This window comes from Somniosus microcephalus, chromosome 8 (assembly GCF_052327205.1).
Source record: "Somniosus microcephalus isolate GS21.2 chromosome 8, FLI_Smic_1.0, whole genome shotgun sequence".
In the NCBI taxonomy this organism is placed as follows: domain Eukaryota; kingdom Metazoa; phylum Chordata; class Chondrichthyes; order Squaliformes; family Somniosidae; genus Somniosus; species Somniosus microcephalus.
This window is the reverse complement of record NC_140994.1, coordinates 59980874-59997832: the sequence shown is the minus strand read 5'-3', so window position 1 is coordinate 59997832 and position 16959 is coordinate 59980874. Positions and strand designations below refer to the sequence as shown.

The 16959-nt window shown below is 44.4% G+C and overlaps 1 protein-coding gene across 1 annotated transcript in view; it reads left to right on the top strand.

Moving 5' to 3' along the window:
- LOC147113546 (coiled-coil and C2 domain-containing protein 2A-like) overlaps positions 1 to 16959 on the top strand; it is a 403075-nt gene that overhangs the window by 299570 nt on the left and 86546 nt on the right. The window contains exons 20-21 of the mRNA XM_085996133.1: positions 2267 to 2376; positions 3088 to 3184. Of these exons, the coding sequence (XP_085852259.1) occupies positions 2267 to 2376; positions 3088 to 3184 (207 nt within the window). The remainder of the gene's footprint in view (positions 1 to 2266; positions 2377 to 3087; positions 3185 to 16959) is intronic.

Here is a 16959-nt window from a genome sequence, read left to right as displayed (position 1 = left end):
GTCAACTAATCAGCTGGAGCAATGACCACTGAACTCCTGTCTCAGGTTGACAGACGTGGTTCCCAAGCAGCGTGGTTCCCGTGGCCATCCAGGTAAATTTAAAATGTAGGGGGAAAAAGGCTCTTATGGTCTGTAAACAAGGTTATAATGATTTAAATTAGGTCGCCCGCCTCTGCCGGTTGGGTCGTTGCCGCACTGGCAAACATGCCCGAGGGAAAGACGAGTGGGGACGGGATGACGGCGGGTTCCCAACCCCTCCCACTTCTTTCAAATTTCCCACCTGACCCGCTCCCATTCCCTCCCACACGGGCCCCAGAAAATTCCGGCCATAGTGATATTATCCATGCCCATTCTACACCTGCCCTTGCTACTGGGGTCTGTCTCAACATGCCCACTGACCTGTCTCTAAGCAGACCCAGTGAGAACATTGAAATTACTGCAGCCTCTATCATTGTGTTTCATAGGATGTCCAAGGATGAGGAGTCAGTAGAGCTTAAGACCTGTATGGCAACAGTTTGAGTATTCTTGAGCAATGCTATGATTCCCTTTAAAGGCTCTGTCATAAGGTCCCAAAGTTGATATAATTACAGGAACAAACCTCAACAACATTCTGCATTTATATAACTCCCTTACATAGAAAACATCCTAGACACTTTACAGAGTAGTAGTTGGAGGAACAGAATACTGAGACAGGGGAGAAATTCTCAAGCGGCGACTGGAAACTTGGGTCAATAGATCAGTTTTGAGAAGATTTTTAAAGTAGAAGAGAGTAAGGATTTAGGGAGGGAGTTCCAGAAAGCATGGTCTCAACTGCTGAAACCTTTGCCACCAATGGTGGGATGAAGGAAGGGGGGATGCATAGCAGCCCAGAGTCAGAAGACCAAAGGATGTGTGAGGGAAAGTAAGTCTGGAGGAGGTTGCAGAGACTGGGTAGAGTGAAACAATGTAAGGAGTTCAAGGTGAGGATGAGGATTTTAAATTTAGTGCCAATGTAGGACTGAGAACCAGTGTAGGTACATGAGGACAGGCGCAATGTGCGTGGACAAGATACAGGCAGTTTTTGGACAAGTTAGAGTGCATAGAACATGGATGAAGGAAGGCCATCGAGAAGACCATTGGAATAATCATGTCTCGAGGTGACACAGACATGGATAATGGTTTCAGTGCTGGCTTTTGCTTTCCTGATGTCCAGTTGAAGAACAGTACAGAGTTGGTCGTGAGTTCAAGAGAAGTGGTGGAGATGTACAGCTCTGCATCATCAGCATGCATATGGAAGTTAACGCTATGCTGCTGATGTTGGGACCAATTGGGAGCGTATGGACAAGGAACAGGAAGAGGCCAAGGATAGATCCATGGGAGAATTTGGAGGTGACAGTGTGGGGAAGAGAAGAAAAGTAATTGCTGGAGAATTTCTGGCTGCATTTGGATAGGCAGGAGTGGAACCATGTAAGCAAAGACCCACAGAGTTGGATAGTGGAAGAGAGGTGAAGGAGAAGGACAACATGATCAATCATGTCAAATGTTGTGGAAATAATGGTGAAGAAAAGATGGGAATAATGCATCATGTTCACAGTCACAGAGAATGTCATTCATGATTTTAGCCAGGACGGTCTCAGTACTGCAACATGGGAAGATGCCCATCCCCGGTCAAAGTTACGATGGGAGATTGAGAGAAACCCCTTGAAATTTCAGGCCAGAATATGCAATTTACTTCAGTCAAAGAAATTCTAAATATTTAAATTTCTCAATATAATGATGTCTTTCCACATTTGTCAGACACCCAGCCGACCAAACAAAACTATAAGCAAAACTACTCCTCCAATGTCCAGCTAGCTACTAACGGACTTTAGGTAGGGAAAGAAAGACTAAATATATGATTTTTGGTGGGAAATCTATGATCTGTCACAGGTTTCTGCACACTCACCTGTTTAGTCCCTGCAATATGGGATTTCTTCCACTGTAACACGCTATTTAACTGGCTCCTAAAATTACTCAGACCTGCTCCCAAATAAGAGTGTTATGCTTTTGTTTACAATACTGTGCTGTGTCTGATATATTATGAGAATTTCTTGGTAACACTTATGCTCAGTTTATCATAGTTTTAATAGTGTTCAGGATAAAATTTCCATTTACCAGAATGGATACATTCAAAACTGTTAACTCATTTTGCAAAAGTTATGAATAGGAAAATATCAGTGCACTTATATTTGGAGAGAAATGTGAAAATATCTAAAAATAAATAAATTGTATTTTTTATCTTGCATAGATTCAAGTGCAACCCTTTGTGGAAGTCACCTTCCAGCAATCAATGTATCAGACAAGCATTGCTGATGGATCCCAGCCATGTTGGAATGAAAAACTTGAAATGGATTTCAAGTAATTTATTTAAACTAATTGTTTATTCTGTGCACTATAGGTGATCTATAAATAGTAACCCTTAAATCAGCATATTTTTTTCTAAACCCTTTTGAGATTTTACTCAGATCATTGATTGGTTGCCCAAATTATAGTTGCATCTATCATTAGTTTTTAATCTAAAAAGGGACAAGCTAATGCAATGCAACTGCAATTGTAAACTGAACATTTCTATCAAGTAGCATGGTGAAGTCCTTTCCGAATAAGCAGAGATTGTGTCATGTGGTCATAAATTATTTTATTCTGTTGATTTTACAAATTCATGTCGTAAAGTGGTATCTATCAACAGATTTTGATTGTACCTGTTTGCATTTTATCTTTCAAAAACTATGACCATGAAAATTCATGTGTTAAATAAAGATGGTCCTGCGTGAGATTTGAGGTGCTTCCTCACAAAATCAGTGGACAAATGATTTGGACCCCTCCCATGCACCTCCTAGAAGTTGGTTACTAAGTACCAATTGCAGATGTCAAGAATAGATACCTACTTGTCATCTTGCCCAAAGAACGCTGTGTGATACTGAAGAATAAACGCAAATAACAAAACAGTTCAATAATGGGAATGAGCAACTACTATAATTCTGATGTAATAGATTTTTAAAAAATATGTAGCTCTTGAATTAATTAAATCTTAATTCCTATGAAATCTTTACCGTATTTCTTTGATTGTAGATCGCCTAATGGAGATTACAACAGTTCAGCCTTATGCAAAATGAAGGACAAAATATTAATTAATGTATTTGATAACATAACTGTTGCTACCCTAGAGGTAACTCAATATATTTTGAATAATATGTTGACTGCATTAGCTTGTTATTAGTTGTCTTTTTATTTTAATTTATTTAAAATAAACTAGTTTCCGACTGATACTTTTCTGGAAGTGAAAATAATAGTAGTGGTTAATGAATATTTTTCAGACTGAAGGGATGTAAACAGTGGTGTCCCCTGTGGGTCAGTGTTAGTCGCATTGCTCTTCTCAATAGATATAAAAGACATAGACCCAGGTATAGAGGGCACAATATTAAATCTGAGGTGAAAAAATAGGGAGAGTGGTACTACTACTTCATATGGCTGATGTAGATATAAAGCAACAACTATAATTTCACATTTAGGTGGTTAAGACAGATAATTGCATCAGGAGTACAGGAGTGTATTGCTTAGATGCCTCCTTCGTATTAACAAATTGGGCATTGAGTCAATATATGTTCCATGGTCTTTTTTGGGTGACCACAGTCACACACAGGAGAGTTTTTAATTCTTCATTTGTGCATCCCCATCTGCCATGATTTTTGCAGATGCAGTTTAGGGTTGCCCATAAGCTTCACAGGAGATTTAAGCCAGGGATCTTCCACATCGGGTCTTTTATGAGGTGTTTGCTTGTGGTTTCTTGTGAATCCATTCAGCTTTCCAGTCAAGGTTGAAGTCGCATTGTCGAAGGTTAAGCTCGTGAGTCCAAAAGGGCTTGAGTGACTTCAAGCGGTGGTGAGGGACGCTGTTGAGATCCTGGTGGATGTGGAGACGTTTGTTTTCCATGATTCGCTGGACTTCCTGGAGGGTTGCGACAATGTGGCGAATGAATGGGGGAGCGATGTGCGATAGCATAGGCAGCCAGGTTGTTGAAGTCAACTTGAGGGTTCCAGTGATGCACTGTATTGCAGTGTTCAGTTGGATATCAACAAGTTGAGTGTGGCTACTTCTGGTCCATAGTACATAGTACTTAGCTACAGAGTACACAAGGGCCATTGCTGATGTCCGTAGCATGGCTGCTGATGCTTCCCAGCTTGTGCTTGCCAATTTCTTGGCCATCCTTCCCAATTTCTCTTTGTTTTGGCATTTTCCTCATACCTCTGTGAAATACCTTGGAATGTTTTTCTATGTTAAACATGCTATATAAATGCAAGTTGTTGCTGTTGACTGATGTTAGCTCCCCATCCCTCAATACATTAAATTTTAAATCCTTGTCCTTGTCTATAAATCTGTCCATGGCCTCGTCCCGCCCTATCTCTGCAATCTCCTCCAGCATTAGGTGCCCTCCCAAAAGCTTCATTCCTCTTTCTGGCCTTGTGTGTATGTCCCCTCCCTTCACTGCACCATTATTGGCAGTACCACCAGCTGCCTCAATACTACTCACTGGAACACTCCGTTTAAAGTTCTCTACCTTTTTTCTCCACTTTAAGAAACTTCTCAAAGCCCATCTCTTATGTTAAGTCACCCCTTCTAATCTCTTACTCACTCATTGCTGCTTTTTTATGCTTTCATGGAGTGGTTTGGTCAGCTTTGAAATACTAAGGTTCTATATAAATATAAGCCATTGCTGTATACCTAAGCTTAACAGAAAATATTCTATGGTGCTTTATGGGAAGAATGATTAAATTATATAAAATAAACAGATGCTGAGCCCTTGTGAAGATATTGAGAAAGGTTACCAAAAGCTTGGTTGAAGAAATCAGTTTTGAGAAACCTTTTAAAGATGGAGAGAGAAGTAGAGAGACTAAGAACTTTGTGGAGGAAGTTCCAGAGAGCGAGGCCAAGATGGCATTAGTGGTGGAATGAAACGAGCAGGAAACATGCACAAAAGACCAAGGTCAGAAGACCGTAGGGTGTAGAAGGGGATGTGAGGTTGAAAGAGACTGTAGAAGTAGGGCAGAGACATGCAATTTTAAGACAAGCATGAGGATTTTAAATATGTTAGTGAACTGGAAGCCAATGTTGGTCAACAAGGATAGGGTGAGCATGACTTAATATGGCATGCAATATTGGCGATTACATTTTGAACAAGTTACAGTTTCTAGAGCATGAGCATGGGAGACCAGCAAGAAGGACATTGCAGAAATCAGGTCTGGATGTGATAAATGTATGAATGAGGGTTTCAACAGTGGATTGGCTGATTTAGGGGCAGACCTGCCTGATACTATCCTGCCTTGGACATATATTGGCGTTCCTTCATTGCCGCTGGATCAAAATCCTGGAATTTCCTACCTAACAAGTTTGTGGGAGCACCTTCACCACACGAACAGCAGTGATTCAAGAAGAAGGCCCACCATCACCTTCTCAAGGGCAACTGGGGATGACCAATAAATGCCGGCCTTGCCAGTGACACCCACATCCCAAGAATGAATTAAAAAGAAGAGGCAAGCAATGCTTTGGTGGCAGACGTAAGCTGTCTTGGTGATGGAAAAGATGTGGGGTTTGAAGCTCAGCTCTGATTTAAGCAGGAAATCAAACTTTCACACTGTCTTATTCAAGCTGAAAGAATGGCCAGAGAGTGCTATGGAGCAAGTTTATAGTGATGACTGAAGAAGATGGATTTGGTCTTCCTGTTACTCAATTAGGGAATGTTCTGACTCAGACATTAGACAGGCAATCTAACAGCACAGAAATGGTCATGGGGTCAAAGGAACATGGAGCTGGGATGTGATGAAGCATTTCAGTGGAAATGGAGGATTTTGATAAGGTGATAGGTGTAGTGTATGTACCTTTAAGGGGAGAACTACTTTTTACAGCTCCTGTATACTGTAGTACTGGCAGTGACCACACCTGTATATAAACCCTGAGTAGGGATCTGTACTGTTAGTTTTAGAGCAACCCTCATCCAGTAAACACCTGTTGATTGTTCCTCTGCAGTCTCTGTCGATTTATTGAAGGACACTCTACCTAAAGATACCCGGATTTAACAGTGGCAACGAGTGGATTCAAACTTACCTGCAACTCATCGCAGAGGAGGCTGTGGAGAGCTGGGCTTGGTTCTCCAGTCGCGACGATCCAGCGCAGCGGGCTGGCAGCAGGTACGGCGCAGACCCTTCCCGGACAGCGGTGGCGGGAGCCGACCGATGGCACAGAAAAAGGCCGAGCAGCATCGACGGGTAAGAGAGAGGGTAAAGCGCACAGGGCGCAGCCGGGGTTGACGACCGAGTGGCGTCAACGAGAGAGGGTAAAGCGCACAGGGCGCAGCCGGGGTTGAAGGCCGAGCGGCGTCGACGGAAAAAAAAAAGAGAGAGAGGGAAAAGCGCACAGGGCGCAGCCGGGGTTCTGGACCAAGCGGCGTCAACGAGAGAGGTGCGCAGGAAAACGCGCAGAGCGCGGCCGGTGTTCAAGGGCTGAGCAGCGTCCATGGGGGAAGAAAGGAAAGCGCGGGAGACGCCATTTGGGCCGCAGCGGAGAAGAAGGGAGAGCACGGGAGACGCCATTTTTGAGCCACAGTGGAGAAGAAGGGAGAGCGCGGGAAGAAAGGAAAGCGCGGGAGACGCCATTTTGAGCCAGCGGAGAAGAAGGGAGAGTGCGGGAGACGCCATTTTTAGCCAGTCTAACCACACCCAGGGATGCCGAAGAGTGGCAGTGTCACAGCGTTCGACAATGAAGTCGAAGATTGGGCGACATATGTAGAACGCATAGAAGTGTACTGCAAGGCGAATGAAGTGCCAGATGTCAGGAAAGCACTGGTATTGTTGAATTCCATGGGTGCAAAAACGTATGGCTTACTGCGAAACCTAGTAACCCCAGAGAAGCCAGTGGAAAAGGATTTTGAAAGCATAGTGGCAATCCTACAGGACCACTTAAACCCCACACCGCTGCTGATAGCAGAAAGATTTAAGTTTCACAAAAGGAACCAGCATAAAGACAAAAGTAATGCTGAGTATTTAACGGAACTGCGCAAGCTATCGAAACACTGCCAGTTTGGAACGGGACTAGCAGATACTTTAAGGGACAAGTTTGTGTGTGGGCTTCAAAGTGAAGGAACCCAGAAACGGCTTCTATCAGAAAAGGATCTTACGCTGGACAAGGCTTTCAGCATGGCAGTATCACATGAAGCAGCCGCACGGGGCGCTGCAGAGATACAACGGAGACCGCAAGAATATGGCACAAATGAAATGTCATATGGAGTAGTGAAGTGTTATCGCTGAGGCAGAACAACACATGACCAGAAGGATTGTTGGTTCAAGGACCAAGTGTGCAGACAGTGTGGAAAAGTAGGACACATAGCAAGAGTCTGCAGGTCGGGAAAGAAAACCAGCAGCAAGAAATCTCCACAGGAGAAGTACAAAAAGGTACATAAGGTGACGGAGAGTAGTTCAGACGAACAGAAAAGTGATACAGACTCCGGAAACATAGAATGGGAGATCAGGTGATGTGTTGCTGCTGCAATATGTGGGAGCTGGTGGACACCATTGATGCTCACGGTGATCACATTTGCAGTAAGTGTTGGCTGCTCGAGGAATTCTGGCTCCGTGTTGAAGAGCTGGAGTCCGAGCTTCAAACACTGAGACACATCAGGGAGGGGGAGAGTTACCTGGACTCTGTGTATCACGAGGTAGTCACACCAATTAGATTAATTAATTCAGATGTAGTCCGTGGCCAGGGTCAGGATGGTGTGACTAGAAGTGAGGCAGGTACGGGGATCCAGGAGGTAGTGTTGGAGGAGCCGCAGCCCTTGCTCTTGTCCAACAGGTTTGAGGCTCTTACTCCCTGTGAGGATGGGAACAGGGACTGCGGGGAGGATGAGCAACCTGGCCACAGCACCGTGGAGCGGGGGCCCATTCAAGTGGGGGGAGTTAAAAGAAATGTTGTAGTGGTAGGGGATAGTATCGTTAGGGGGATAGATAGAGTTCTTTGCAGCCGAGAGCAAGAGTCCCGAAGGCTGTGTTGCCTGCCCGGTGCCAGGGTTAAGGACATCTCCTCTGGGCTGGAGAGAAACTTGGAGTGGGAGGGGGAGGATCCAGTTGTCATGGTCCATGTTGGTACCAACGACATAGATAGGACAAGGAAGGAGGTTCTGCTGAGGGAGTTTGAGCAGTTAGGGGCCAAATTAAAAAGCAGAACCACAAGGGTAATAATCTCTGGATTACTACCTGAGCCACGTGCAAATTTGGCTAGGGTAAATAAAATTAGAGAGTTAAATGCGTGGCTCAAAGACTGGTGTGGGAGAAATGGGTTTTGCTTCCTGGGACACTGGCATCAGTACTGGGACAGGAGAGAGCTGTTCCGTTGGGACGGACTTCACTTGGCCAGTGCTGGGACTAGAATCCTGGCGAATCGAATAACTAGGGCTGTATAGAGGGCTTTAAGCTAATTAGTGGGGTGGAGGTATTAAGAGAGCGAAAAATAAAAATAACAGCGGAGAAGGCAATAGAGCAAGGTAGCTGTGGGGGAATTAAAAACCAGAGCATGTCAGGAAGGGACAGAATGTATAATGATAAAGGTAAAGTAGTAAAAGGTGTAAAAGCAGGAATAAATTGTCAGAAAACATATTTGAAAGTTCTTTATCTGAATGCACGCAGCATTCGTAACAAAATTGATGAGTTGACGGTGCAAATAACTACACATGGGTATGATCTGGTGGCCATTACGGAAACATGGCTGCAAGATAATCATGACTGGGAACTAAACATACAAGGGTATTTGACAATTAGGAAGGACAGACAGGAAGGAAAGGCAGGTGGGGTTGCTATGTTAATCAAGGATGGAATCACTGCAATAGTCAGAAATGATATTGGGTCAAAGGATCAGGATAGTGAAACAGTTTGGGTGGAGATAAGGAATAATAAGGGGAAAAAGTCACTAGTGGGCATAGTCTATAGGCCTCCAAACAATTGCAACTCTGTTGGTCGGAGTATAAATCAGGAAATAGTTGGGGCTTGTAATAAGGGAACAGCTATAATCATGGGGGATTTTAACTTTCATATTGACTGGACTAATCAAATTGGGCATGGCAGCATTGAGGACGAGTTCATAGAGTGTATTAGGGACGGGTTCCTTGAGCAGTATGTAACTGAACCAACCAGGGGGCAGGCAATCTTAGATCTGGTCCTGTGTAATGAGACAGGATTAATAAAAAATGTCCTAGTAAAGGATCCCCTTGGAATGAGTGACCATAATATGGTTGAATTCCAAATTCAGTTTGAGGGTGAGAGAGTTGGATCTCAAACTGGCGTACTAAGCTTAAATAAAGGAGACTATGAAGGTATGAGAGTAGAATTGACTAAAGTGGACTGGGAAAACAGATTAAAGTGTAAGACGGTACAAGAGCAGTGGTCTACATTCAAGGAGATATTTCACATCTTTCAAGATAAATATATTCCACTGAGGAAAAAGGGGAGTAAAAGAAAAGACAGCCATCCGTGGCTTAGTAAAGTAATAAAGGATAGTATTTGACTGAAAACAAGGGCATATAAATTAGCCAAATCTAGTGGGAGGATAGAAGATTGGGAAGCATTTAAAAGCCAGCAAACAATAACTAAAAGATTAATTAAGAAAGGGAAGATAGATTATGAAAGTAAACTAGCAAAAAATATAAAAACAGATAGCAAGAGTTTCTACAGCTACATAAAAAGAAAAAGGGTGGCTAAAGTGAATGTTGGTCCCTTAGAGGATGGGACCGGGAAACTAGTGGTAGGGAACATGGAGATGGCAAAGACGCTGAACAAATATTTTGTATCAGTCTTTACAGTAGAGGACACTAAAAATATCCCAACACTGGACAAACAGGGGGCAATTGGGGGGGGAGGAGCTAAACACGATTAAAATCACTAAAGAGATGGTACTCAGTAAAATAATGGGACTTAAGGCGGATAAATCCCCCGGACCTGATGGCCTACATCCTAGGGTCTTGAGAGAAGTGGTGGTAGGGATTGTGGATGCATTGGTGATCATTTTCCAGAACTCCCTGGACTCAGGAAAGGTCCCGGCAGATTGGAAAACTGCTAATGTAACACCCTTATTTAAGAAGGGAAGTAGACAAAAAGCTGGAAACTATAGACCAGTTAGCCTAACATCTGTGGTTGGCAAAATGTTGGAGTCCATTATTAAGGAAACAGTATCAGAGCATTTGGATAAACATAATTTAATAGGACAGAATCAGCATGGTTTTACGAAGGGGAAGTCATGTTTGACAAATTTGCTCGAATTCTTTGAGGATGTAACATATAGGGTGGATAAAGGGGAACCAGTGGATGTAGTGTATTTGGACTTCCAAAAGGCATTTGACAAGGTTCCACACAAAAGATTACTGATCAAGATAAAAAATCACGGGATTGGGGGTAATATACTGGCATGGGTGGAAGATTGGCTATCTAACAGAAAACAAAGATTTGGGATAAATGGTTCATTCTCGGGCTGGCAATCAGTAACTAGTGGTGTCCCACAGGGATCAGTGCTGGGACCCCAACTCTTTACAATCTATATTAACGATTTGGAGGAAGGGACCGAGTGCAACATATCCAAGTTTGCCGACGATACAAAGATGGGAGGGAAAGCAGTGAGTGAGGAGGACATAAAAAACCTGCAAAAGGACATACAGGCTAAGTGAGTGGGCAGAGATTTGGCAGATGCAATATAATGTTGGAAAGTGTGAGGTTATGCACTTTGGCAGAAAAAATCAAAGAGCAAGTTATTATCTAAATGGAGAGAAACTGCAAAGTGCTACAGTACAAAGGGATCTGGGGGTCCTGGTACATGAAACACAAAAAGTTAGTGTGCAGGTGCAGCAGGTGATCAGGAAGGCCAATGGAATCTTGGCTTTTATTGCAAGGGGGATGGAGTATAAAAACGGGGAAGTCTTGCTGCAGTTATACAGGGTATTGGTGAGGCCACACCTGGAATACTGTGTGCAGTTTTGGTTTCCATATTTAAGAAAAGATATACTTGCTCTCGAGGCGGTTCAGAGAAGGTTCACTAGGTTGATTCCAGAGATGAGGGGGTTGACGTATGAGGAAAGGTTGAATAGGTTGGGACTCTACTCATTGGAGTTCAGAAGAATGAGAGGCGATCTTATCGAAACATATAAGATTGTGAGGGGGCTTGATCGGGTGGATGCGGTGAGGATGTTTCCACTGATGGGTGAGACTAGAACTAGGGGGCATAATCTTAGAATAAGGGGCTGCCCTTTCAAAACTGAGATGAGGAGAAACTTCTTCACTCAGAGGGTAGTAAATCTATGGAATTTGCTACCCCAGAGAGCTGTGGAAGCTGCAACATTAAATAAATTTAAAATGGAGATAGACATTGTCCTAGCAGATAAGGGAATTAGGGGTTATGGGGAGAGGGCAGGGAAGTGGATGTGAGTCTAGATTCAGATCAGCCATGATCCTATTGAATGGCGGAGCAGGCCCGAGGGGCCGTATGGCCTACTCCTGCTCCTATTTCTTATGTTCTTATGTTCTTATGAGCTGGGTTGTCTGAAACTACATAATGTAATCAAAATGGAGGATCACCAAACTATCTGGGTCACGCTCAAGATAGATGGAGTCCAAGTGAAAATGGAATTGGACACAGGATCAGCCCTAACAGTCATAAACCAAAGGGACTACAAGCAGCTATTCTCACATATACACTTGAGAGATACAGAGATTGTCTTGAAGATGTACACGGGGCAAAAAAGTCTACCCCAAAGGAAAAATAAGGGTGAACGTGATATACAACGGCAAGGAAACACCAAAAATGGACCTATATGTATTGCCAGATGGAGGACCACCACTACTAGGACGTGAATGGATCCGGAAGATACAGTTAGATTGGCATGCCATACAAGCACTGACGGTAGATGCCAAAAAGGATGACGACGTCACACCTGGACGACTGTCAAAAATGCTAACTGACGCACAAGAAGTGTTCCAGGAGGGACTCGGAACACTAAAAGGCATAACAGCAACGATCAAAATAGAGGAAAATGCAGGCCCAAAGTTTTTTAAGGCCAGACCGGTGCCTTATGCGATCCGCCCAGCCGTCGAAGCAGAGCTGGAAGGTTTGGAACGTTCTGGAGTACTGTCCAAAGTGGACTGGAGCGAGTGGGCTACACCCATCGTTCCTGTAATGAAGAGGTTGTTGAGTAATACGCCTGGGGAACCAAAGAAGGTTCGCATTTGTGGGGACTTTAAGGTGACAGTGAACCCAGTCCTTCACACGGTACAATATCCGCTTCCGCGGATTGAAGATATTTTCGCCTCGCTATCTGGAGGAAAATGCTTCACTAAGATTGATCTGGCCCAGGCATACCTGCAAATGGAGGTAGAAGAAGCCTCGAAGCAGTACCTCACGATCAACACTCACAAAGGTCTCTACCAATACAACAGGCTGGTGTTCGGGGTAGCATCAGCTCCGGCTATTTGGCAAAGGGCAATGGATCAAGTCCTGCAAGGGATTCCAGGGACCCAGTGTTATTTGGATGACATCCTGGTCACGGGCGAAAATGACAGTGATCACCTCGCCAACGTGGAGCAGGTGCTCACTAGATTGAAGGAATATGGGCTCCGAGCTAATCGCCACAAATGCGAGTTTTTCCAGAAGCAGATCTCGTATTGTGGCCACGTTATTGATGAAGAGGGGTTACATAAGTCCCCTGAAAAGATTGAGGCAGTAGTCAAGGCTCCAGCACCGGAAAATGTGTCACAACTGAGGTCGTTCCTCGGGCTGGTGAACTACTACCATAAGTTCTTGCCGAATTTGTCTACAGTACTACACCCACTGAACACCCTACTGCAAACGGGGGTGCCATGGAAGTGGAATGACGAATGTAAATGAGCTTTCCAGAAGTGCAAAGAATTGATCACATCAAAAGAGGTGTTGGCTCATTTCAACCCAGCACTACCAATTCGGTTGGCGTGTGATGCATCACCCTATGGTATTGGAGCGGTGCTGTCGCACAAATTCCCGGACAGCTTGGAGAGGCCAGTAGCCTTTGCGTCTTGGTCACTAACCTCAGCCGAGCGTAACTACGCCCAGATTGACAGGGAGGCCCTCAGCCTAGTGTGGGGAGTGAAAAAGTTCAACCATTATCTGCATGGGCAGAAGTTCACCTTGCTGACTGACCACCAACCACTTGTCTCCATCTTTAATCCAAAGAAGGGCATTCCGGTGATGACTGCGCAACAGCTACAAAGATGGTCCCTTTTTCTAGGGGCGAACCAATATGAAATAGAGTATAAGGGCACGAAACAGCATGGAAACGCTGATGGGCTATCACGCCTGCCACTGCCTACTGCGGAGGAAGTACCAGCAGTGGACCCTGTCGAAATATTTTATTCAACTATAATTGAACGCTTGCCAGTAACTAACGCGGATTGAGAGAAGGAGACCCGCAATGATCCGACACTGTCTCGGGTATATGATTTGACGGTGAAGGGATGGCCAACACATGGTGACTCACTGTTTCCAGCATTCTCATCCAGAAGAGAACAGCTGTCAGTATGCCAGGGGACATTGATGTGTGGATCCCGAGTGGTAATTCCACCGAAGTTAAGGGAGAGAGTGCTCAATGAGCTTCACGAAGGCCATCTGGGAGGGGTGAAAATGAAAAGCCTTGCTAGGGCTTATGTGTGGTGGCCGGGGATCGATCAACAAATCGAGGACCTAACAAAGAGCTGCTCAGGATGCCAGAAGGTCCAAAATGCACCACCACATGCCCCTCTACACCCATGGGAGTGGCCCTCCTCTCCATGGCAACGGGTGCATATTGATTTTGCTGGTCCATTCATGGACTCAATGTTCTTAATAGCCATGGATGCGCACTCGAAATGGCCTGAGGTGATCAAAATGTCCTCCACCACCACGGAGAAAACGATTGCAGTCCTACGGACCATATTTGCCAGAAACGGCTTGCCAGAGCAGATTTGCTCTGATAATGGACCACAGTTTGTGTCCGAAGAGTTTCGGAAATTTATGAGAAGGAATGGGGTAAGGCATTACGCATCCGCCCCATATCATCCAGCCAGAAATGGATTGGCTGAGAGGTTCGTACAAACCTTTAAAAAGGCAGTAAGGGCCATGTGCGATGACGACATTCCACTGCAGCATAAGGTGGACAATTTCCTGTTAGCCTACAGAAATGCGACACATGCAGTTACCAACCAGACCCCGGCCATGATGTTCTTTAACCTAAGGTTGAGATCTCGTCTGGATTTGCTCAGACCAAATGTACGAAGAAATGTTGAGCATAAGCAATTCCAGCACATCAATGAGAAGCCGACAAGGAGCTTCAATGTAGGACAACCAGTCTTGGCCCGCGACTACCGAACAGAGAAATGGCAACCAAGAATGATATGCACACGGCAGGGGCCACTAATGTACACAGTGGATGTTGGGGAGAACATTGTGAGACACCATGCCGACCAGATCCTAGCGTGACAGGAACGAGTCAACCCCATGTCTCGCGTACCTGGTGATGAACCCGACATACAGGTAGCATCTACCCCAGAAACAGTAGCATCGGAAGCTGATGAACCAACCGACGACAGGGGGGCAGAATCGCCTCCGCACCAAGAGCAAGACACTCAGGAAAGGCGCTATCCAGAAAGGATCAGGAAGCCTCCCATAAGACTGAATTTATAAATGGACTATTTTCAGTTAATGTTGCATGTTAAACGTGTTAATTGTTAAATGAATGTTATGGTACTGTTAATCTAAAAGGGGAGGAATTGTAGTGTATGTACCTTTAAGGGGTGAACTACTTTTTACAGCTCCTGTATACTGTAGTACCGGCAGTGACCACACCTGTATATAAACCCTGAGTAGGGATCTGTACTGTTAGTTTTAGAGCAACCCTCATCCAGTAAACACCTGTTGATTGTTCCTCTGCATTCTCTGTCGATTTATTGAAGGACACTCTACCTAAAGATACCCGGATTTAACAATAGGTGTAGAGGATGGAATTTTTGAGGGTGTTTCTTGAAGCGGGGGATACTAATACCAGTTTTGAAAGATAGAAGGATAGTGCCTAAGGAAAGGGAGCCATTAACAATGTCAGCTAGCATGGGAGTCATGAGGGGTAGTGGAGTGATCAGATGTTGAGTAGGGAAAGGAGCAGGAAGAGGGAGTTATGGAAGAGATCAATTTGAAGAGGATGGAGGGGGAGAAGGAGAGAAACTGCAGAGTGTCAGGGATCATGCCTAAAATGGGTAAAATGTACTTATGTGTTTGGTGGAGGATAGGGGAATAGGAAGGAGAGGAAGTAGCAGAGACAGCTATATGAAGAGTCTCAATCTTAGAGATGAAGAATCTATGAATTCCTTGTATTTGGCATTTGAAGTGAGAGTAGAGGCAGTGGGGAAAGGGGTTTGAGGAGGTGGTTAGTCATGAAAAAATGGAAACTTTGGTTCTCTTTGCTCTCCAGGATGATTCTTAGAATGGTAGGTGGTTTTGGCTGTGGAGAGAAAGGCACATGGGCATGCCAGATCTGGCAATGAATGATCCTGATGCACTTGAGTTTACTGCCCTCTAACTGAGGGGATGAAGATGGGATCTATACCAGGAGGAATGCCAGAGATGTACGACAGTGAGTGATTTGGAAGTTACAAGCCTGTGTCCAACTGCACTTCCAATATTACATTTTATTATTTGTTCTTCAAATCCTTCCATGATCTTGCCCCTCCCTATCTCTGTAACCTCCTCCAGCCCTACAACCCTCTGAGATCTCTGCGCTCCTCCAATTCTGGCCTCTTGCACATCCCTGATTTTCAGCTCCACAAATTGGCGACCGTGTCTTCAGCTGCCTAGGCCCTAAGCTCTGGAATTCCTTTCCTAAACCTCTGCACCTCTCTCTCCTTCTTTAAGATGCTGCTTAAAGTCTACCTCTTTTAATCACCTGTCCTAATATCTCTTTATGTGGCTCAGTGTCAAATTTCTGTCTGATTATGCTCCTGTCAAGTGCCTTGGGACTTTTTACATCAAGTTACATCGAGGCTATAGCACAGAAACAGGCCATTTGGTCCAACTGGTCTATGCCGGCGTTTGTGCTCCACACGAGGCTCCTCAACCTCTCTTCATCTCACTGATGTGCCTCAATTATTCCGAGACTCGAAGTTAGCAGAACAAAAGTAAGGCTTTTATTAACTCAGAACATAACACGTAAAATAGAGAGATGTCTACCTTCAGGAGGCTGATGCCCGACTGAAGTTAGATTACAAAGGAGCCAGGTATGGGCGGAGCCCTGCACACAACCAGTTCCAGCACATTCCAATACATAATACATGAGGACTGGGGGAAGGGAAAAGACACAGAAAGCAGGCAGTTACAAGACACAGAAAACAGGCAGTGATGAATGGAATATATTTCATCACACTAACCCTATCAGCATACCCTTCTATTCTTTTCTCCCTCATGTGCTTATCTAGCTTCCCCTTAAATGCATATATGCTATTTGCCTCAACTACTCCTTGTGGTAGTGTGATCCACATTCTTGCCACTCTTTGGATGAAGAAGTTTCTCCTGAATTCCCTATTGGTTTTATTAATGGCTATCTTATATTTATGGCCCCTAGTTTCTGAATCCCCTACAAATGGAAACATCTTCTCTACATCTATCCTATCAAACTCCTTCATCATTTTAGAGATCTCTATCAGGTCACCTTTCAGCATTCTCTTTTCTAGAGAAAAGAGCCCCTGCCTGTTCAGTCTTTCCTGATAGTTATAACCTCTCAGTTCTGGTATCATCCTTGTAAATCTTTTTTGCACCTTCACCAATGCCTCTATATCCTTTTTATAATATGGAGACCAGAACTGTGCACAGTACTCCATGTGCTCTAACCAAGGTTCTAACATGACTTCCCTACTTTTCAAT